The 24,370-nt window shown below is 39.1% G+C and overlaps 1 protein-coding gene across 3 annotated transcripts in view; it reads right to left on the bottom strand.

The window, feature by feature from the left end:
• The window catches only part of MOB3B (MOB kinase activator 3B), an 86,320-nt gene that overhangs the window by 31,002 nt on the left and 30,948 nt on the right, over nucleotides 1–24,370 (bottom strand). For all 3 annotated transcript variants that reach the window (XM_042829431.1, XM_042829432.1, XM_042829433.1), the window contains one exon: nucleotides 18,190–18,793. In XM_042829431.1, the coding sequence (XP_042685365.1) occupies nucleotides 18,190–18,607 (418 nt within the window). In that variant the 5' untranslated portion in view covers nucleotides 18,608–18,793. The remainder of the gene's footprint in view (nucleotides 1–18,189; nucleotides 18,794–24,370) is intronic.

The raw sequence follows: 24,370 nt of genomic DNA, 5'->3' as shown, positions 1-24,370 counted from the left end.
GCTGCGTCAGTCCCTGAATCTGAGATGTTTGTGGCACCTTGCCAATTCAAAAAATCTGTTTATAGCACAGATGTTTTCACTATGGACTACTAAGTATAAAAAGCAGCTGTAGTATTTCTGTTGAACCTTCTCATGCAAAAAGGCGAGCATGCAGCAGCTCTAAAAATATTTAAGAAAGAAATCCAAGTGCAAAACATGTAGCCTCAGTGGCTAGCACATAGATCAACTTCTTGCATCTGCTTACCTTTTAATTAGTGTTTCCAGTTAGATTTAAAGTGTAACAACTGAGATCTCTCAATCAAATGTTTCTCTTTGATTTTTCCAACAAGCCCTTTGTGTGACAGGGATGAGTGATCTCTGCCGTTCTGATTTGCAATCATTTTAGAAACCCTGTAATCTGGGGGAAAGAGGAGGAGGTAATACAACCTCCAAAAGTAAATTCCCTAACCTATTCTTTGAGCATCTGATTTCAACAAAGCATCACACTCCTGTTGTCAGAAAGCTCTGAGCACAAGTAAAACAAAAATTGAATAACAGCACAAAGACAGTCAATGGTAAAATTGCGTACGGTTAGCGCAGACTATTTTATGACTTTGGTTTATGATGCTATCTGAAGAAGGGTGGGTATAAGCTCAGGCCTAATATTAAGCAGAGAAAGTCGGACTTTATGGAATCACAGTGATGTCCCACATTTTTGCTCTTTGTCCTTTGCTTCACTTCATTTATCCTCTTGTCAATTAACTCCAAAGTATTTCTCTCTGCAGGTGGCAGATTGCAAAGCTCTTCTGAGTTCTGCCAGTCTCTAAGGTCTGGCCTTTCTCCCACTCTTCTCGTCTTCTGTAAAAGTAAACTTTATAAATTGTCTGTCAGTTAACCAGTTGACTAAGTTTTGATACCTTACACATTTCTTCATTAGCTAGATATTCATTAGCTTGTGTGTTATCTTAAACCTCAAGTTTCATTTAGCATTTTTATTTATCTAAAACTGATATCCTGTGATGAGAAAGCTGTGAACATCTCAGTGTGACAATGGACAGAATAAAACTAATCAACAGTTAATTCTCCTAAGCACTTTTGGGTCTACTTGGCATGCTTTGAATGTGATGACTAGCAAAACTGCGAATGACACCATGAATTGATCCGTATCTGTCTAGCTCCTGCAGTTAGGTAGAAATCAGTACTGCATATTGAAATTACAGTGAGATTTAACTACTTCTACAGCCCAGTAGAAATAAAAGGTTTCTGATTTGTGTGTGATCCACGTGAATAAATGCATCTTGCTCAGAAACAGGAAGAAAAAAATGAGGCTGCACAGTATTTGAAAAAAGAGCTGTAGTTCCCTACAATAATGCAAGCTCAGTAAGAAACAGAAGGATTATTCTGTGTTAAGACTTTTTGCACAGAGCTTTTACGATGACTCTTTGGAGCTCCCTGGGATACTGCATAAGAGAATCTTCCTCCAGCAATGACAAAATCAGTATGCCCAGAAGCCCAGGATGATTATGACCAAAATTCCCTATGGCTCCTGGGATGTGTCTGAGCACTGAAATTGAACAACCAACCCTAACACCACAAATAAACAAATTTCTTACCTACTACTTCCTTGAAAATCTAAAATTTTTAATAGTAACATAAAGAATGCTAGTAAGACAACAACAAAAAAAGCTGTTGTACTCAGTGCCCAAAGTACCACTATATTAATAACTTAAAAGATCTATTACAGTGTCAAAGATAGCAGCGACTTTCAGCTTACCATCCACCACTGTGTCTGTCTTCCTGAAACTCAGAAGTCAGGAAGATCCAGCTCCCATGCTGGAAGAGTGGCCAGCTGTTGCTCTCCATGCCTGCATTGCAGCCCTCTGCTCAGCAAGCTCCTGTCACATGGACATGCCCCTAAGCCAGCTCCTCTGCTCCCAGATCAGAGGTATTTCCATATCTTTCCTCATCTTTGTTGGTCTCTGAGATTTCCTAACAAGACCTTCTCTGTGATGAAGAGACAACAACTATGAAATGTAGTAATGAAATTTATACAATAGTAGAAATACACATTTTGTTTGGCTGATGCTGCACTGTTTTTCTTAATCTGGATGGTAAGAATCACCTCAGACACAATCTGAGAAAGAAACCAGGCTTTTTTCCTGAATGCATCGCTTCATACTTCACCTACACCAACATACATCTGCTTTTTTATTGCAGTTACTGACCCATGGGATCTGCAGTTCTTCCAAGTTAGCCCCTGTTCTGCTACCTTGAATACCTTTCTATTATCAACAAACATTATCTGTTACCTCACTGCTCACACTCTTTCTTGCCTCTCACTTATGAGCACACTAAAGAATCCATATCCCAGCCTGTAAGGCTGCAGAACTTCACTGCTGACTGTACTAAGTTTCACAGTGCAAGATTTCAACGATCTACCCCTCCTCTTCAATTCCTTTTCTAGCCAACAATTTATGCATTTAACATCTGCAGTTTAGCATTGCAAAAGTGGCTTTTAGTACACAAACTTCACTGTTGTATCATGATCAAGAAGGTTTTTTTTTCATCAGGATTCATAAAAAAAAAAAAAATGAAGAAAGGGAAAATCCCTTGTATGCAGCATCCTTCAGTCCCATTGGAACTTGAGTTGCAAAACCAGAAAAATCCGCTACATATCAGGAGGTAACGTGAGACTGATCAATTAAGAAAGCACTGAAAATAAGTCAGAATATCAATTCACCCTAAAACAAGTTTTCCAGAAGACTAAAGTATACAGTAAAATGACTCCATGGTGATGCATCAGCTGAAAACAGACTCTTTTTTTGAAACCTTTTCTGTTGGTCACAGTTACACTCGTGTTACCACAACCAGTTATCCAGAGCATTGTCACAGTGCAGTCAAACAGGTAGGGGAGAGAGCTCAGATGAAAAAATGCAGAATGTCAGGAGACGAAGCACAAAAGGCAAAGCTTCTGGATACAGAGAAGGATTTTACTAAGAAAAATGATATTTGAATTGACTGATTTCAGAGAGGAAAAAAACAGCCAGGAAGACAGGGTCACACTTAATTCCTGAAGTAAAGCAGCAACAGGTTAGTTTGTTATAGCTTTCCTTGCAGTAATACTTTTTTAAAGGAATGGTTTGACTCTTTTGGAAAGAAAAGTACCACATTCAAGAACCAATTCAGTTGCCACTGAAGCTGGAAGATCTAGGTTTTTGCTCCCTGCTCTATTAGCTGTACATCCTCCCTCCTCTCCTCCCAGCAATGCCCTGCAAGTTGCTAACAGCAGGTTAGCCATGTCAGCTTAACTAACGCTTTCTTTTATTTCAGCTCTGCATACAGGTGCATGCCATCACCAAGAACTAACCTGATGCCTTAAGTGTATAAGGATTTTGTAAACACCTCCTCCCACTTATAGCTCAAAGAAATCTTTTACAGCCTTCCAACTCTTCTTCACTCTTTCAGTCAGGAAGATAATGCCTTAGAGTAACCATTCCTTCCAGGCACATTTAGACACAGCTGGACTGGCTGGCCGTGACTGTAATGCATTATTACCATAAGCTGTTCTGGGCCCTCAATATGACCACCCTTTCTAATTTGACCTTCCTTATTTTTTCCCCCACTAGAAGCGTGGGCTTAGATTCATGGACTGCCCACTGCCCTGTACCATGTGCTGCCTCCTGTGCACTCTAAGCATCCAGAAGGCAAGGAGTCTTCAAATGATCTCTGAAATCTGGCATTTATGTACTTATGTGCTCAAATTATTAGTAATTTCTGATAGTTTTGGCAGAGGTAAACACTGCACTGGGATTTTAAAAGCCTCTCCATGCTCTTATTTTATTTTTTTTTTCCTTAGAGACCATAAAAAACAGAAGTTAATGCAAAGAGTTTTGTGCTTCTGCATTACTTCAAATATTTTTAAGTAGGAAGACAACTCAAAATCCGACTGTGAACAGCAGATTATCTCCATAAATACATGAAATATAAACTGGATCCTTTGTGGCTGTCTTTCGGGATAACTATGTGAGCTACAAGGCAATGTGTACAAGGCAGCTCAAATATGGTATGCAGATGGAAAGTTTAATAGGTATCTTTAAGTACCATTAGATGATTTTACAGCTGTTGCTTGTCCCTGGCCAACAAGGGGAAGTAGGCCATTAAAGATGTTATGCTAAAAAAGAAACCATCTGCCAAAACCAGCATAGGCTGGTTGGGTGAATTAGCAGCTGGAGTCTACAGCTCAGAGGACTTATACGGCTTTTTTCTGACCGTCTCCAGCCATGAGGAATTAACAATAGAAGGCTTAAAAAGAAAGGACTGTCCATTTTGCTTAGTAGTGTGTACTGGAAGTTCACACGGAAGATACACTTATTGTTTTGGGTTCATATTCTGACAAACAAGTTGCCAGTCGAAACGTCAGTCCAAGGAGAACTGGACTGGTGGTAGAAGAGCACAGCTTTTAACTTGTGTGTGGGTGGCTTAGATCTAGACCACATGAAAGTACATGTTACAAAAGAAAATACCAGGGACACACAGCAGCCAGAGACAAAATATAAACATGAGAACAATATTACTCCCTGCTGTTCTCTTCAAGGAGAAAATATTATGAAAATGAAAATATGTTCTTAAATGAATTTTCATTACACTCAATGACATGGAAAAAAAAAAGGCAAATTAATCTGTATAAGCTTGATCTTCAATATGCAATACTTCTTGTAATCAGTTACACTACTGTGAAGGCAATTTCCATTTTTAAGTCATCGTGACTTGATTTGTGATCTGATTCACAGTCTGTGTTTCCATTCTGCCTTTTTCTGTTTGTCTACAGAACATAGGTCTATCATTCAAGAAATATGACAAGTCAAAGAGCATGTAACTAGCTGCATTATGGGAGGTTTTCTGCATGTCAGCATCGATCACTACACCTTCTGTTACCACTCACAAGAGCCATTTGCCTTTGTCTCCCAGCGCAGCTTCCAGCATTGCTATCAGCTATGGTTTTGGATGGGGTTTGAAAGAGAGGGATTGCCATCCACCATTTACAGCAAGGCACGTTTCAGCAGCAGATCTCTTTCAGGTTAGCTTCCATCTGTGGTTACATCAAAACGTTGACAAAATTCCAATTGAGAGGTAGTTCTAATTACATCAAAGAATTGTAGGACTTGCTCTAAGTGACTACATTGAATCTCTCTAGCATCTGCTGGAAGGAAAGTCCAGACACAGCTCAAGCAACCTGAGAGTTTTAGATTGGCAACTTGGTAATGGAAGAGCCAACAAAGAGAAATGCTCAGCTGGACACAGTACTTCCAAGAAGAAAGAGATGATGGGGAACATAAAAGTCCTCATAGCAAGCGTTTGCAAACACATAAAGGACAAGAAGCTGACTGGGAGTGGTCAGCAATGTACACAAGGAGAAGTCACACTTATCCAAGCTGATGGGTCTTTACAGTAAGGTGATTAGCTTGGTGGATAAGGCAGGAGCAGTAAACATTGTTTACATTGACTTTAGTGAAGTCTTTGACACAGTATCCCATAATGTCATCCCAGATAAGCTAGTGAAATACGCATTAGGTATGCAAAGAGTGAGGTGGAATGAAAATTGACTAAATGGCTAGGTCCACAGGATTGTGGTCAGTGACAGAAAGTACAGCAGTCCACGCTACCAAAAGTTTTCACCAATGATGTGGGTGGTGGAGCAACGTGCCAGAAGTTCACAGATAATTCAAAAATGATCCAAAGCTGGAAAGAACAGCTGATAAACCAAACTGCACGCTGCTGGGCCAAGGGCCCTCAAAAGGCTGGAAGCCAGTGTCATTAAGTTCAGTATGGGTAAATGCAAAGTCCTGTCCCTAGGGGTAACAATCATATGCTAGTGCATTCTTGGGCTGTGTAGCTAAAAGCAGATTTTCTGAAAAAGACCTTGGTGGACAAGAAACTGATCGTGAACCAGCGAAGTGCTCCCACAGCAAAAGACGCCAGTAATATCTTTGGCTGCAATAGGAAAAGGTAGAAGGTCAAAGAAGATGATCCCTCCCTCTCCTAAGCAGCAGTGGGGCAATAGTTTGAGTGCTGTGTCCAGTTCTGGGAATCTTCAAAGCAAGAAAGACAGGACTTCACTGGATTGATCCCAGCACTTTGCCACAAAGAAGTTAAAAGGACAGGAACATCTCTCATATGTGAGGAGAGGCTGAAGTGGGGTCCTTCAGCCTGAAGAAGAGAAGGCTTCAGAGCACCTATGTGTATAAATACTGGTAAGAGGGAATGAAGACACGGGGGCCATTTCTGCTCCATAGCACCTACTGACAGGATAGGAGGCAACAGCCACAAATTATAATGCACAACATGCTATCTGAGCCCAAGAAAACTCTTCTTTGATGTGAGAGTGGTCAAACACTGCAACAGGTTACTTAGAGGCTGTGGAGTCTCCACCTCCAGGGATGTTCAAAATCCAGCTGACTGGACAACCTGTTCTGCATGATCACCCTTGACCCAGAAGGTTGGATCAGATCATCTCAAAGGTCCCTTTCAGTCTAAATTAACCTATGATTTTGACAGTCGTACTGTCAAAAATGCTCAGCAAAGCCTGTGTACCTGAGGAAAAGCAGAATATGACTCCTGACACTGGATAGTTTGTTCTTATTGCTGCAAGAGGAGTGAAAATAAGTGATTTACCAATTTACTAACATTTATAAATGCCTATTTAGTAACCTGAGGCAGGTAACAGTTTATCACAGTACGCAACACATTTTAAGACTGAAAAGGAGTTTGGAATTTTCCATTTTTAAACATCCAAGTACTAGCAAAACTGGGAGCTCTGAATTCTCAGAGGGAATAAATCTTTAATCAGACCTCTAACTGCATGTGTGGCCTCCACAGTTATACATCTCTACTTGTACTGTGCTGATAGGAAGGCACAGTTCATCATCTGTTTCTGTTACAGGTTAGCTTTTATGGGTTTGAGTGCAGGATAAAGTTTTAAAGTTTTGCACAACACAGAAATCCTGACAGAGAACAGTTCTGTTTGTCCCATACTGTATCACATTAAAATATGTTTTGTACATTAAGATAGTACTGGCTTATCTCTAAGGATATACATGTGCTAGAGAAATATTCCCAGACTTCTAGCACACGTGTGATTTAGTACAGAATAGGCTGCAGCTAGGAAAAAGAACTGGACTTTTTTGCTTGTGCATTTTGGCCTCCACAATCTGAATTACTTCCAATGACAGAAATCCTTAGATTAATTCTTGTAGTTATACAATATAAAATCATTTTTTCTTTCTACAAGTTTTATGGAAGACTCAGGTTGAAGGTTTAGAAATCTCACTGGGATTCAAAGAATTTTCCTAAAGCCTGACTCTATTCCCTTCATACTTGTATCTGTTGCAAAATTCAGCCTAATAATTAAAAAATTAAAAATTAAAAAAAATCAGGGAAAACTACAGTATCAACAAAACAAAAAGACCGTAGTAAAACAGAGATGTATTTTGTAAATTATTTTTATAAAATAACTGTCCACTTGGAGAAAATCCTACTCAAAAGATTGAGAAAGACGTTGTAGCCATCATCATTTATTATAAGAATGGAAAGGTTTTTTAACACTATTTAAAGAAGAACTGTTAAGAAACATTTTGAAACTGAGTGGAAGGAAGATTTGCGTGTTTTAGAAGGTGGGCCTTCATAATATGAGACATGTTAGGATAAGCTCAGGAAGATAACAAAAGAGATAACAAGCACATCCTTCACTTCAGCTGAAAGCTACATTCCATGAAAAAAATTTTTCATCTTGAATATTTACATAATCACTTGTTTTATTGTAAAGTTCCTCAGCTCCTGTGCAAGCACCTGCAGCTTCAAAGGGAAATCCTCAGCACTCTCCAACCCAGTTATCTGCAGGAGGAATAGAATATGCAAAAGCCAAACTTTATCACAACTCTGGTAGCAAAAATCCACAAGTGAAAAACTGATTGCTTTGTGTCAGTAACACTCAAGTGCTTTTTTTTTCATAAAACAATTATATTACTGCATTGTTCTTTCATACATACTGTTAACTGATAATCAGTCAGCTCAGATAACAGTTCAGCGTGAATAATAAAATGAGCAATGATTTTCTTTACAAAATTTTTGTCGTTGAGTGTAACAGGTACTGTGTCATAAGGAGTTTTTAGAATACGGTCAGCCAAAGACAATCTAAGAAGCACTCGAAGGAGCTCAGGTGAAGATGAAAGACAAAATGGGAGTAAACTTTTAGACTCCTTATTTTCACTTCAAAGGAGAACAAAAGGATGTATCCTCCTTTCTAACCCAAATCTTCCAACCACTCTTTTCTTAACCTTTAAAATTTTGGGGTGGGAGAAATTCTTACCTTCAGAAAGCCCAAAGTATCAGAAAATTGAAATGAACAAATTAGCAAATCAGCATGAAGATAACAAAGCAGGACTGGCATTTGTGAGATGCAGATTCCTAGAAGAATCTCCCAGATCAAAGTGTGTTCTAGCACCTCCAAGGGAATCTCTAAAATGTCATCTCTAAAATGTTGGAAACTGGGTAAACGGCACCCTGCTCTTTTCCAATATTTGTTTTCCCAAGATATCCAAAGGCAGACCAGGCAGCACAAACTCTTACTCTGAACTTGAACAACTATTCTTCTGCAAATCACGTCCTCAAAATCTATCAATATGGAAAAAATATTTGACAGATTGTCATCTTGTATGTCCTGAGTAAACAAATAACAGGGCAAAAACTTTCTGCATTTGCTTTGTTGAAGTTCCCATGGGAATCAAAATTGCAAGCTTTCTCCTTTAATGGGATGGCTAAAAATGTATGTTATTGGAGTTTGAATACCTCAGTTTTTACTTCCATTGCTCCAAATCCACACAAAAAAAGCCAACATTTTAGGAACAGAGAGTATTCTTAGAATCACTGATAACACCTGTCTCTGGATTCACCAAAGAACTACCATTATATAATACACGAAAAATCTCTTATGCACACTACTTTAATCACCTGAGCTTTAGTCTCCTACTTGACAAATGAAATAGCAAAATTTACCTTACCTGACCTCTTCAAAATCATATTATTACTATTTTTAATTTTTAAAAAATCCAAAAAGAGGCAGCCATGCTATGCAACTAATTTTAAAGCATGTAAATTCTGAACAGATATATTGCCTTAATGACCAAATATCCACTGGCACTTTTCTAAAAGATCTGATCTCATCCAGCACGTCTTGAAAGTGTCTCTGCTGTTAAGTATTGTAGCTCCAAGCTTTCAGGATTTATCTGTTATGGGGCTAAGCTCTTTCTATTATGGCTCATTAAAGCTGACACTGTATGAACAACAATTACCATTATTTCACTACTCTAATGTTGCTAAAACACATTTATCGATAAACTATAATGTTTCTCAGTTCAGCTGAACATCTGCCTCTTAAAAGCAAAGGGTTTTTGTTTGTTGGTTGTTTTTTTTTTTCTTCTTCCATATCCAGGAAAGAGTTTTGTCTTTCAAAGACAATCTGTTCATTGTCTTTCCTTTTCCCCTCCAACTATTAACATACTTTTGATTATTCCCTTCTTGAGCATCTCTTATTCCAGATGGCTCAGTAACCTTCCTTTTGTTTTCCTTGAGTCAAAGTGCCACTGATTCTCATTATGAGAAGGAAATAAAAGTTTCCACTATACATTTTAAGGCTTATGAAATGGTGCAGCCCCCCTCCTGTGCTTTAGATGCATGACTCTCTGTAGAATGGAAAGAGAAAAAAAATTCTCTGTGTCAGCGCAGGCAGTAAAGCCTATCCCACTCTACGCAGAGTTGCTCAGATGCTCTGAACATTTGTCGGGTCTTAATCTTCAACTTTGCTGTAGCTGGATTTTGCTTTTAAATCTTAGAATAGTCATTCATCAATCATGCACTTATGCACTGAGGAGATTATGCATAGCCCAGAAGGCTTTCCAATTAAAGTAAAACTTTTGAAAAGTAAGAAAAATGAAACATCACAGGTACCTGTACTTTAATAGCATTCCTATTGCTATCTGCATGGAAAAGCACCAACCATGCATCTGTTTCTGGAAGGTATTTGATATCAGTCTTCAAGGAAAAAAAAAACATTTAGACCTTGGCTTTATGCTTTTCCCACCTAAAGATTCTTTGAATCTGAATACAGTAGTACAAGAATTTGCATCAAACACTGAGAACAATTTGGATTTTCCACAGTCCTGCAGCACATGAAAGTTTTGTGGCACACGGCCTACTGAAGCCAATGATTCTTTTCTTGTAAGAGTTGTCTGTGATACAGAGATGACAGCCCAGTCCAATGATGATTGTCAGAATGCAGAACCTTTTTCTGGAGACCCCATGTGTTAGTTGAGCCCCAGTGTCAATAAGAGCTGTTTGGCATCTCAGGCACATAGAAGCAGCACTAATTAGCAACAAAGAAAAAGAGAAGTCTGTCAGTGTCATTAAGAAAGTTGTGTCTTTTGAGGTTATGTCCACACAGCTGGTAGATGGCAAGAATGAAGATAATTGTTTCATATCATTTCTGTGATTCACTAGATCTTTTTTTTGCAGGACAAGAGCTCGTCCCTTCACAGCTACATTAATGAAGTTCAGCCTTCACCTTTTGCTTTCAAATGCCAGAAGGCACATGTAGGATGCAGAGTCCATCTCCTCTTTCACTGCAGGCAGTTTTTTGGCTGATAAGCTCCAGACAAGTGTCCAGATTACAGAAGAGACAAAGTTAAAAAAAAACAATAATTATGCCAGCAGGTACATATAAAGAGGACATCCAGGGTGCACAAGAATATCAATAAAATCCAAGCTGCCATTGCACTCCTGTGCAATCCTAACAGGTAACATGCAGAATCTTACAGGTGTAACACAGTTTCTGACATTGCATGGAGCTCCACAGATCTGAACACCATGAATGTGTAAGGTTGTACATATCACCCACATAGCCAGAGGAGAGCTGCTACAGGAGTAAGGCAAATTGCAGAGAAGGACAAGCTTGGATATAGCAGTAGATTAAAAAATACAGCTCACAATTACCAAGAAACCCCTCTGCTCACCAGCTAAGGAAAGCATGCTGTTGAACATATGTACATGTATTTCCATTACAGCTATGGAAGGGCCAGCAGCCAGTATGAATTCTTGTTTCACTACAACACACTGACAAAGCTAGATGGAAGCCTTTTTTATCTGCTACAGTTGGCCTACTGAAGCACAGAGACATATGCTTCCTGGTGTTTCACAGCACATAGCCATTGTCAGCATGGTAAACGGGGCATACACACACCTCACTGAAGCAAGGAATATAAGCTTGAGAAACATCTCTTGTTTGTTCCATTGCTCAAGTATTTTCAGTTACTTTATTTTCTGCTACCCAGCACGGACCAATATACACACAAACACATTTCCTCACCATCTCAACATCCTTAAGAATTAAAACAGTAGAAGGAATACAGCTGTCTTCTTCCAGATCACACCAGCCACAGAATTTCAAGTTGCTTTCTTCCAAGTGTTCAACAGATAAGTCATAAATTTAAGAGTCCTCAGTGTGAAGGAATACTATGGACTACATACCAGAGGAATGGTGAAACCAACAACCACAAAGATGCAGAGAACCCATCCTGTTAAGCTCCTTTCAGAGCCACTACCACTCCCCCCCTCCTTTCATTTGTAATGGCCTTTATAGAAATGTGTACAATCACACCATGAAGAAAAGATAAAGTGTGGTGCAGTGAATCAAATAACAACAAACATATCTGAAGAGAAAACAGAAAACACTGACATGACACACAAAGCGCAGCCAGCCAGAGGTCAGATGAAGGCAGTGTTCGAGGCAATCTGCAGCAGCAAAACCAACTTCAGCAAGAGCCATGCTAAGCAGCTTTTTCTCTTGAAGCTCTTCTTGTCATAACTCCTTACCAACATTTGTTTAGCCAAGTACTTAGGCTCCACAAGGGAGAGAACTGCCACATAACTCTGCACAGAAATGTGCCACTACATTTGACTGTAACGGGAAGTACACAGGTGGCAATCACATTTCAAAACAGTGCTGATAATCAAGTTGATTGGCTTTTTTTTCCTGCAGCATTCAGAGGATGAAACAATGCTTACAAATGTTTCAAATTATCTGAATGTCATTCTTGTCTTTGTTTTTAAAGAATACAGCCTCACACATGGCTTTTATCAACACAAGGGGTTTCTAACCACATACTTTCTAAGTACATACTTGACTTTCCTCCAGAAATTATCTATAAAAGACATGAGGGCCTCATTTAAAAGAAACTAATGAGTTTCTTCTTGTTAAGATTTTTAATTTTGCTCATTTTGGAAACTACTGAAACTAGAGGGCCAAATCAGTATTTGATAGAAGGAAAACATAAAGGCAGTATTGGTGGATGTATTTCTTAATACGTCTCTGAGCGAGGGCTGAAGCAAAGGCCCTCACTCTAGGCCTTCCAGAAGTCCCTGAGAACTGCACTACCACAGCACTCCAGTTTTCTACAATGCAGTTAAATTATGATTATACTTTAAATAGGACTAAACTAATTTCAAACTTCTATGACCACAATTTATTCTGATATCACATGGCTGGGTTAGCTGAAGGCCACATTAACACTTCTTCCCCCATGGCCAGATACATGCTACAAAGTACAGATGTTGTGCTCAAAAGAGTCACCTTAACAGTGAATATATTCTGTGGAAGCATCATGAATTTTCTATGCTCTTTCTAAGCTTAAATAACAGCTTAGATTTGGTAAAGTAGACATAGGTAAAAAGTACAACTAGAAAAGGCAGTAATTGTGAAACTAATTTTGTTTAGGTTCCAAGAAGTGAAGCAGCAGAGCCATTATGAACCATAAATGTTACTCCTACATATAGTCTGCTTTGCAGCATAACAGACAAAGTCTGTTTTATAAGGGTTCTATAAGGAGCTGTTTTCCCTGTTCATCAAGGAAAGGAATGCACACAAGGCTGTGGAATGCAGATGGAACTCACTTCTACAAAACCCACTTTCCCAGGCAAAGCACATTCAAATATATCAAATTTCCCACACTTTGAGTTCAGCACAAGCTCAACCCCACTATCACAGACCAAACAGACATTAGCCATGCTGTGAAGGTTGCTAAAGAGATCAGGTCACAAGTTCAGATAGAGGAGAAGCTGTGGTGGTGAAGGTGCAGATTCTGCAAGAGGTTAATTCAAGTAATGTCCATAGCACATGCTATTTCAGTGTGCTGGAAAGTCAAGTTTCCTGAAGGTTGATGGGACAATCTGTGTGACTCCTTACTGTTACCCTGAGTAATTAGTAATGACTGGGGTTGAAGATTGTCCAAATTACTCCTAGGATTTAGTCCTTATTCTTATAAAAGCATGGGCTAAAAAAGGCGTTTAAGATACTAAACAAAAACAGAGTGAAATTGCTCAAAAGAAAAATTAGTCAGCAAAAAGAAACAATGTTTTAAAGGCCAGATATTTATCTATCAAGCAGATGGCAAGATTCACCATGCAGACAGAGACAACACAATGTTTATCAGCTGTCTTTGACAGTACTTTTGAAATGGCATATTCATCTGCTAGTTTAGTTTACAGAGAAATACCTGCTAGGCCCTGAATCACTCTAAGAGCTAAAAAAGAAGAGAAAAAGTAGATTTGGGCATATAAACACGATATAAAATATCTACGTTATTTTTCAGGCACATATATTTCCAAACACAAAACTTTCTAAAAACAAGTGTTACTGCTCTAACTTTACTGCAACATACAAATAAGCACAGAATTCACACACTTCAATGACTAGAGAAAACTACTGGGATGCAATAACCTGTCTTGTTGAATTTTCTTCATTTACACAAAAGATGTAGTTGTGTAGTTGTTCAGTTGTTTATGTTGCCCCTGCTGAAGAAGGGATCATAGACAGGAAGCAATAGGAGAAAGGAGAAAAGCTTTACAGTGCAAATGTCTTCCTTAGCCCAAATCCACTACTGATCAAAGTGATGTAAAAATCAGCAAGAAAGGAGTGACTGGAATTTATAACTGACTTCAGCTGTCAATCTACAGCTACACCTATCCACCAGCCATGACTGAACAACCAGCTAACATCCAGCCATCTGACCCATCCTGTCAGCCCTTGGCAAAGCTTGGCAGAAAGAAAGCAAGAGAGAAAGCAAGAGAGAAAGGGAGGGAGGAAAAAAAGCCAGCTGTAGCAATTACACTTTTTTTTTTTTTTTTTATTGCAGGGCCCATGTGCAAAGGCAATGTCAGACCCTAGATGCTGCAATTGCAGCGGCTGCAAAAGATGAAGAAAACCAGCCAATGCCAGTTAACACCATGCTACCAAAATCTCATACACCTCTCCATTCCTTGGGAAAACAAAAGCAACAGTAGTCTTTGTTCACAGCACCAGTCACCTGCAACCCTCTTCTGGAAAAGGGCTAGAAGGCCCACAGTCCTGGTCTGCTTTTAGAGATGAGCTGTGCTGTGTGGACGTATGGGGTTCTTCTCTAGGAAGAAGCAGTACACTTATGCTCCATGTATAAATTTTGGAACTGCCTGCTACCAAAAGTCATGAGCTCACAAGTGTGGAGAAGGCAACATATTTCTAAAGATATATTAAGTTTTCAGCTGAAGTTCCAGGCTTTAAACACTTTAAGACAATGTTGTCCTTTTGACCAGCCATAACTAGGCTATTTGATTACAGTAATTTAATACTTTTAAATCCTATTCCACACGAACTCTCAAAGCTTAGAAGTGATTCTGTACTTCAGTTAAATGCCAAATTGCACCTTCTTAAGCTGCTTCATCAGTTTCTAATCATTTCAGCTCTTGTTCCTTGAGCAGCTTGTCAGCGCTGAAATCAGAATTACATATTGCAGGACAGTTCAGGCTAGCAGGGGCTCTGGGAGGTCTGCAGCCCAGTTTCCTGCTTGACGCAGCCATGAGATCCAATGAGGACACTCAAGGCTTTACACAGTTTGATCTTTAAAATTCCCAAGGACGGAGACAGCATAAACTCTGTGCCCCCAACCTTCACTGTTTTCTTATCTTCAAGGGTTAGAGTTTTATTACATCAAGTCAGAAAAGCCCATGTGCTTCTTTATTTTAGCAGAAATCTCTGTCTTCTGTTTTACCTTTGCATTTCAAGCCATGGATCTGATGTAGCTGTATCTGGTAACTGAAACCCCAACACACTAAAGAAGCCATGTTGGAAACTAGAATCAATAGCTTCACCAGCATGGCCTAAGCAAGCACACAGAGCAAACTCTCCCCCATCCTGTTCTTCCTTTCTCAAAAAGGTCTCACACTGCTCACAGCAGCTGGCTAGTTACACGTAGAACATGTTTGCAGAGCTGCTAGCCTCTAACATGCATTAAACCCACCTAAAAATGGATGAAAGAAATGGGTAATAATTTAAATAAGAACAAGGTCATAATCAGTAAAACTTGTCTACAGGCTTTGACTCCGTTTTTCCAATAATCTTTGAAGTTTTGCCGTAGAGAAAAAAGAGCCCCTAATATTCAAGCACCTGTTTTTGTCAGTTTCACTTAACAGCTCCTCAGTTCCCATGCCAGATCCCTTTTCTCCTGCCTGTCAGATCGGTATTAGCAGGAGGGTGGCTGGAGAAGGGGCTCTTTACCAGTAAGTGAGCAGGCCAGAATGACCACAGAAAGCAAAGAGGAGCCAGACCACAGGAAGCACACAGACTGGTAAGTAGTCATAGGTTAGAGGTTACAGTGTCAATGTAAACACCAAGAGGAATTTGTGTTAAATGTAGTATACTGTTTATAACTCAACTCACTTGTTCTGTTTTTTTTTTTTTTTTTTTTTTTCTTTTAACCACAGAGGGAAGAACCAAAACAAAAGCCCACCAAGCTGGGCTATTCCCTATCCCTTTTTTAAGTGGTTTGCATGAATTATGTCAAATAAAAGAGGGCAATAGGATTAAGCTGAGAAAAGTATGGTACAAACAGCTCCCATAATTCTCCTAGATCTCTTAAGCAAACGCATCCACTAGTGGAAAGGTCAGCTGAAATCCTATCCACTGGACATACACTTTTTCCAGAGGAATTCTCTACATATGCTACAAAGATTTAACACAATAAGTTAATCTCCAAGTTACATCCAGATACAATGCTTTAATACTGCTATACTACTAGTAATGGCATACTAAGTTCTGTCATTCGAGTAGATCATCTTTCAAGATCTATTTCAACTACTTTGAAGAATGAACAATCTTAACTTTCATTACCAATTATCTGTTTGAATGCAAATCTGCATTAATACTAAACATAACAGAGACCCTATGGTTAAATAACCAAAGGCTGCTGCAAAACAGGCAGAACAAACAGTATCCAATACAATAACAAAGCTTCACTCTCTAACCAACTGTGAAGAGCAAAACATGGAACAATATTCATGCTGAGCTACCACATTTCATTGAACTGCTTAATACGCAGCATTTGTACAGGCTGGTAGTGCCATCTCCACGTTATAGATAGGGGACTGATTTAGAAAGATTAGAAAGATTCCCTCAAGAGCAAAGCGTCTCATCCAGAAATGGGCCCCCGAAGTGCCAGGGACTTCTCCTAGTTGTGGAGGCTACAGAACACTGTCTGTGTTGGAGCTACTCTGACACAGAATTCCCTCTGGCTGTTCTAGGTGCCTCCTCAGGGACTCACTGAGAGCACAGAACTCCAAATTCACTGCAATGTGCATCAACTTCTGAATCATGAGATCAAGGTTTCAAACCACCACTGCTGTTTAATATTTAAGCATTATTGTTACTCACATTTATCCTGAAGGTTTACCTTAGGTGTATCTTACTAAAAACATACACAGGAGAGCTATTGGAGCTGAAACCTTGTGTATTATTTGGGTGGGGGTTTTTTTATTGTTTTAGTAAAACTCATCAGCATGTATGTGTTCAGGCTACAAATCTTGTTTTGCATATACACACTGTGGTGGCACAGCAGAAGACTGGAAGATGGAAACTTGGTGTAACAAAAGCATGGAAAATATACCAATGGAAGCAAAAACACATATTTAACTGCACTCCTAAGCTACACTCAATTCCAAAAATCTTTCACAGCAAATAAGCTTTACGAAATCAGACCTATTCTTCACTATACAAAAAGTATATACTTCTTCCTTTGAAATCCTGCTTCTTGCTAGACTGGCAAATTACAGCCTAAGAGACATAGTTGTTGTCTTCTTTCTACCTGTTAGTGCAGAAAAGAGATAAGGATTGGGAAACAAGCCACAAGTCTGTTCAAACAAAGAGCAGACGAGGCCAAGAATTGGCTATTTCAAAGGTTAGCAAAGCTCACCAATACATGCAGCCTCTTGATGTACCATCTCCTAACTGTATAAACTGCAAAATATTCTGCTATTTACTCATCCATATATTTATATTACATCTCACATTTCTGACAGGAAGCTCCCAGCTTTCCTACTTGAAAGAAGTGGATCATGATTCATTAAATAAAACTGAAGTTCACACTGCTCAGGTACAGCATCTTGTCCTTTTCATTAGCTGCAACCACAGCAAAAGATTTAGGCTCTCTACACCATACATTGCATACAATGGCATTCCTCCACAAAGTCTTCCTCATTCAGAGGAAAATATTCTAGCAACAATACTTCCATTTATTTGCATACTCCAGAAAAGCTAACAACAGTACCAAAAGACAAATTGTGCTCTCTCTAGCAGCTTCCTCCCTGGGCTCTTTGGTTAAAGTACAGTAATTTGGGCAATAACTCACTTTCTAATTCATTGGTTTAGTGTTGGAAGTGATGAGAGGGTAGGACGGTATAGTTGACTGCATTCCTGACTGTCCATGGCCTTGTGCTGCACAGTGCTGTACACTTTTCCAAAGGGAAATACCATTCAAAGGCAAAGTGTAAAGCAATTCAAACATGACTAAGTTTCAGCAAGCTAAAATGAAATGGTCACCATCTGTAGTGAATAACCTGAGAAGCAGAAGCTTACCAAGAACAAATGGCTCAAATGAAAACGTTTTAGGCTAACAAACCCCATCAGATGTAGCAGACACAGTTAACATTTCATACATTTTAGACCATTCTGGCAAAACACCCTCCTCCCCCACCTGCTGTTATAAAGCCTTGGACTCCACAGCCTCTGTGAGGTCAGGAAGAATCATGCTTAGTGCACAGAATGAAAGGCAATTGACAATTCTTCCTTGCACTTACCTACACTTGTAGGAAATATATCCTCGTTGTTGATTTGCATCTCAATCCAGTCCATGAGGAGATTCATGTACTGCGGTGCCGGCAGCGCTGTAGGCTTCTTGTATTTCATGTCATCCTGCCACCGGTACTCATACTTAGGGCCTCCAGACATCACTGGGCAGGTCCTCTCTGTGCAGAACTCACAGATAGTTCCATAAATGAGGTTGATCCTGTTGAAGAAGTCAACAACATGGACAGCCACCCAGTCATTTTGGTCTTCTCCCCTGGGCAACTGTACAGCTGCTTTCAAGTCCACACCTGAGTGCAGAGTGGCCTGAGCTCTTTTATGTAGCTCAAACCTCTGGGTTCCAGGTTCAAACTTGCGTTTTGGACGAAAAGTCTTATCCTTATTAAAGACTTGCTTCAGTGCTATTGACATGTCTGATAATCTTCTGCTCTGCAGCAGATGGCAGAAAAGCACTGCTAAGATTTAGCTCAGGTATCTGAAAACACTTGCTCCCTATCACAGGTCCTCCAGGTTCTTTTTGTCACAGAAGTTCGTGTTGACTTCAAAGCAGTCTACTAGCTCTTCCACTTGAAAGCCTTCCCGAAAGGCTTCATGTCCCTAAGGATATGGAAATGATTTACATTAGTGGTAAGCTCAAGTTTGGACCCACCAGTTTGTTATCATTTTACCATCGTTTTCTATTAATTATAAGCTGAAAAGCAAATGTAAAGTATTTAATAAACCAGATTTAAAAAATACTAATCTCTAACTTGATGAAAACATAAAACATAAACAACATATTTTTTATACTTTTTTTCTTTTTTCTTTTCTTTAAGTATTAAGGAATTATCATCTCTGTCTTTTATCATACTTAATCCACCCTCGGGAATTCAACAATGGTTTTAATTTTCTACTAGACTGTGTAAAACTATTAAAAAGCAATGGTGAAGCTGACACTTTCTTAATAGCTCTATTTATCTTCTCTACAGGGGAACAGCCAGCATGGTGGATCTCTGCCTCTGCACAGTACTGCCACCAGGAGAGGGAAGGGATTGTCCCACTCTGCTCTGTGCTGTGCAGCTTCACTTTGAGTATTAGGTGCAGGTCTGGACACCACAATATAAAGATGTAAAGCTATTAGAGAGTGTCCAAAGTGGAGCAACAAAGACGCAGAAGGGTGTGGAGAATAAGAGGCGTGAGAAGAGACTGTGGCCCTCGATTTAAATTTTCATAGCACTATAAACATCCTACCCTATCAGTGTCTAATGAACACTCTTCATGGGATTATGTGTGCTCTACTGTTTTCCTTAAGCTGTGCATGGAAAGCACTGAATTACTCTGAAGGCACTCTTAAAGCTTTCAAGAGAGGCAGAAAGGTCTTGAAAAAGGCTTTTTTTTTTTGTTCACCAGAAGAAAGTAGCGCATACCTAGGCAAGGAGAACCGCAGTGTGTTAGACCCCATCTCCACACAGTAGAATGTAAGCAACATGGAAAATCCTCCCGCAAGTAGCTGGAAGATTAAATAAAACCAGTTGCCCTTTCCTTTCACCGATGGCACATCTTTACACCACCCTGCAGAGATACTTCAATCATGAGTTTATAAGCAGTCATTCTTCCTCTGTCAGCAAAACATGAGACGTGCAGGGATGGACCCCAGTCACACCTGACATGGCCGTTGATGTAGTATTCCTGCACAGTCTGGAAATAATGAAGTACAAAGGCCGGGAAGGCCAGCCTCCTAATAGTCAAATTAAGAGTCATTAGCAGGAAATGAGGGTGCTTTAAGAGACAGCCTTGTCCTACAGTTTGTTGCAAAGACCATAACTTCTGGCTTTGAGATGCTCTGTGGCAGCAGGCTGTTTATTTAAGTCTTTTGAAGGACAGGTGGTTACTGCTGCTCAGACTGAGCTGGTGACTGGCACACTTTGAGATGGCATGGAGCCAACGTCTCAGTTTGCAGTAAGGATGTCAAACAGGAGTTTCACAGCTCAGGTCACTACTTCTTTTGAGTGTAATACACATGGCACTCTAACATAGCTACTTCCTCACGTGTAAATATTCACCATGACACAACATTTTTATTTAAAACAACTAGCTGCGTAACAAATAAAACACATCTTGAAAAGATAACAATATTCGCTGCTGTTAAACTTTCACTGCAGAAAAACAGTGAACACAGAAGAAGTAACAAAACACTCACCAAACAACTCACTGTCTCAAGTCTTCTACGTACCAAGAATCAAATGGTGAAATTGCTCACAGAAGCATACATACATCATGGTCTAACGCAACTCAACAGCTAATAACATAAGATTACTATGCAGTCAGATAAAATGTGCTTTAATACAACAAGGGGAATGAAAATAAACGAGAGTTGTCTGTGAATTTCCTGCAGTGAGAATCGTACGTTCAGCATCTTGTAGTAAAAGGTAAGGCCACCTCTCTTATTTATCTGCAAATTTACCTGATAAAAAAAACATATTTACTACTCTGGACTGTACATGTCAAACTCATGCTGTAATGCCTACTATCAGTTGATCTATTTTTCCTCTCTCTTAAAATATCCTGGCAAGCTGTGCAAAGCTGGGAACACGTGTATTTAATTTCTCAATCATTTTCACTTAAAAAAATATAATAACGAGTATGGTGAAGATCAGTGAATCAGTTCTCTGAAATTGCTTTTTGCAGTTTTGGGAGGATATTTGCTATCTAGTTAACTCTGTTCTTCACTCAAAAGCTTGCCAAAATGAATGAAGAAAAACACGATTTTTTGACACCTCCCCCTCACTTCTGCAGTGGACAGGGATCCTGCATGCTATGCTGTGTCCTTACTGCTCCCACTACAGCACCCAGCTACCAAGCATTTCTAAACAGTTACAGATAGCATCACCACTACCTTCCTGGAAGAAATAAGCTTTCATATTACTTACAAGGGACAAAAGAACAGCCTGAGCTTCAGCAGAGTACCTGATTTTCAGCTGAGATTCACCCACTTTAGATTTGGATCCTTCAAAGGCTTATGCTAATTGAAAAGCTTTAGCGACAGTCTGCAGTCTCTAAAAGTATCTTTATGGTTTAGGCAATGAAGTGGTACTTAATTGCAGGACGGCCTCTGCTTTGGGCTGAATCATGGAACCATTGGAGAAACTCACACACCACTGGACTTCCAGCATGTTGCAGCATTGTGTTTTACTCAGCAAGTGATGAGAGGTCTGTCATTCCATTCTGGATCACAAATTAAAACTTTGTAGTGATAGACTTTGAAAGGAAATATATTGCTTCAAAATCGTATGGCTTTATCAAAAGTAAACCCATCCGATAGCAACAAATGGTGAGCAAAACTTCAAGGTTTTTAAAGCACTGACGATGGAATTTGGCATGCCTGCCATCATTTTAACTTTCATGACAGTTCTCATCTGTGGAGAATGAGAAATGCTCACAGTTTCGTTACCTAAAGAGGTCTTGGGAGGGTTAATTCAGTGACTAAATGTTGTGAATAATGCTGCTGTATTGGCTATAATGGATCATAGCTCCTTGAAATAGGCACAGTCGCACCACCTTTCCACATAAAATTAAACTTGACTATTGATTACTTATTTGGCATTGTTTGTGTCTAACAGTCTTCATACCCCAGTAATGCCAGAAGGACTTATATTGACTGATGTCAGAGGCCACAGAAACTGGCTTCTGACCCATGATAGATTCACTTCTGAATTGTACCACTAATTTACAGCCGTCCCTCTATGGGCAACTCAAGTGGGCAATTCCTTCAAATGATAAAGTGTGTTTCCAAAGTATACACAAAATACTCTTGTGAGAATATTCCATGGCCTGAATGATACAGTTTGGTGAACAGGTACACCAAATCAGCTCATAAACCAGTCCTGCCCACACAGATACCACCCACACAGACAGAAAAATAAGCAAAACATCACCACCACCCTGTCTGAGTCACTGTTGAGTTAAAAACCCAACATATAATTTCTTCATACAGTGTCTATTGAATCACAGGCATAAGAATGTTACACGACACTGTTTGCAATCACATGCTTTTCATCAGAGCACTCTAGTGAGCATAACACGAGCCTTAAGGAGAAAGGTAGCTCACACAATTCCTATTTTATTTGCCAATGAAGTGAAGAAACATGACCGCCCCAGCATCAAAGACACAGTAAGCGTTCTATCCTACAAGACACTGTCTGAAAAATCAACTCTGTATCCTCATTTTCTTTTATATTTTCCTTTCCAAAAATATAAGCTTTCATTCTGAGCACTTGTATGGTCTGATTCAAAGTCATCTGCAGCCTCTAGAAAATCACATTTGATCCAAATCCCATTAAGTACCAACACTTTGTAGACTTCTCATATTTGGCTTCATACTTGACTATCAAATTTAGTACAGTTTTAATACAAGGCACAATATTCTTTAAATAGAGGACCATACATACTATTCTTCCTTTTGAATATTCAAATACATACTTTCTCTACATTCAGTCTCCTGACTGAGAGCAACTATTATCCTACATTACAATCAGTTCTTGTAACACAGCAAAGTACAAAGAACAATTGAGTGAACAATGGCCTGTCTAGAAATCTTAAAACACCTTTCCTATTTAGACAGCAAAAAACATCAAAATAAATAGGAATAATATCCCACATAGCTTGCACAAGTTTGTGCAATTCAAGTTTAATCATAAGAAAAAAACTGCTGAACAATTATGCTGTGCAAATTCATGGTGGAAACTTCATTTCTTTATGGGGGGGCAACACAAACAAACAAACCAAACAATAAAACCACAACAAGCAAAAGGACAACAACCCTTATTAACATGTAATATAGACCTGCGTTATGGTTTTACCAGAGTTGAAAGAGAAAGGAAAATGGATCAAAGCAAGTTTGGGTTACTGAGGAAGTGTCTCGAAAAAGCACCACGTACAAACACAGGAACTAGGTTTTAAAAGTCATTGTATCCTTTTCTACATGTTATCCTATTCTCAACAATCTTCTAAGCTCATAAAAAGTGAGCTCCCATGGACGCTGCATAGAAATGTATAAACAATGACTTGGTTTTCCAGATGCTGGCCTGTATAGTTTCTCCATGATTTCTGCAGTGAATGTTTTCAGGAAGAATCAACATTATTAACAACAACAACAACAACAACAAAAAAAAAAAAAAAAAAAAAAAAAAAAAAAAGTCCTGCTTCAGCCTTTATCCATGGTTTCTATGTTACTTAGCTGAAAACTCAGAGCATTTTAATTAATGTGCAAAATAACAATAGTAAGTGGTAGCATTCAGTGAAAGGAAGCTAACTGATGCCTGAGGACAAGAATTTGCTATTTCTTGTGGTGGTAAAAATCCCAGCATCTCTAGAAAAATATGGAATTTGGCTTCAAGTCCTCTCACAGAAGGACTCTTGAGTTTCTTCAAGTTCCTTGCTTTTCTATAGAGCTACCAGGATTGCCTTACATTAATGCCTATATGATAACCATGAGAACAGTACAGCTTCAAGGTCCTCAGTGGAAAGCGCTGACTGTAAAGAAGTCTTCCCATAGTCAGAAACATTTCCCAAATATATAACAACATCCATTTTACATGTAATAGCAAGCCTTTGTTTCGCTCGTGCATGAGGAAAAAAAAAAGAAAAAGAGCAAGTGGTTTCCTAGGATTAATAAAAACCACAATGGTAAGAGATTGCAGAATATAGTACAAGCAGTATTTTAATAATCAAAGTGTCAACGTTCAGTGAAATAAAGGATTTTTACTCAATTCTTATTTGATTTGGAGCTGTAACTGCTTCCCCTTCTTCTACTGCCTTATTTCTAAGCTTAATATTTGAAGAAGGAAAGCAGAATATAACGGATAACTGTCTATAAAGCTGGGTCCCTTAAAATGAATGTATTCCTGTAATATTTGACAAACAGTAATTTCACTGGATCGGCTTCTGCTTAAAAACCTCTACATTAATGTCATTGCAATGCCTGACAAAAGAAACAGAATCATACTTCATGACTCTGCCAAACTACAGAGATTTTCATAGAGATTAAACTGGAAAACAATAAACAGGACTAAAGAAGTCCCTCCATTGTGTCTAAGGAGCAATGGCAGGGATGAGAGAGGATAAATCTTAGGCATAAACTTCATTATAACAAATTAGGCATGCTTTTCACCATAGGAACAAACATTTCTGTATTAA

This window comes from Centrocercus urophasianus, unplaced genomic scaffold, assembly GCF_019232065.1.
Source record: "Centrocercus urophasianus isolate 14NV4802_14NV808 unplaced genomic scaffold, USGS_Curo_1.0 seq_31, whole genome shotgun sequence".
Classification (NCBI taxonomy): Eukaryota; Metazoa; Chordata; class Aves; order Galliformes; family Phasianidae; genus Centrocercus; species Centrocercus urophasianus.
The sequence above is the reverse complement of the archived record's forward strand: the minus strand, read 5'-3'. Positions and strand labels throughout refer to the sequence as shown.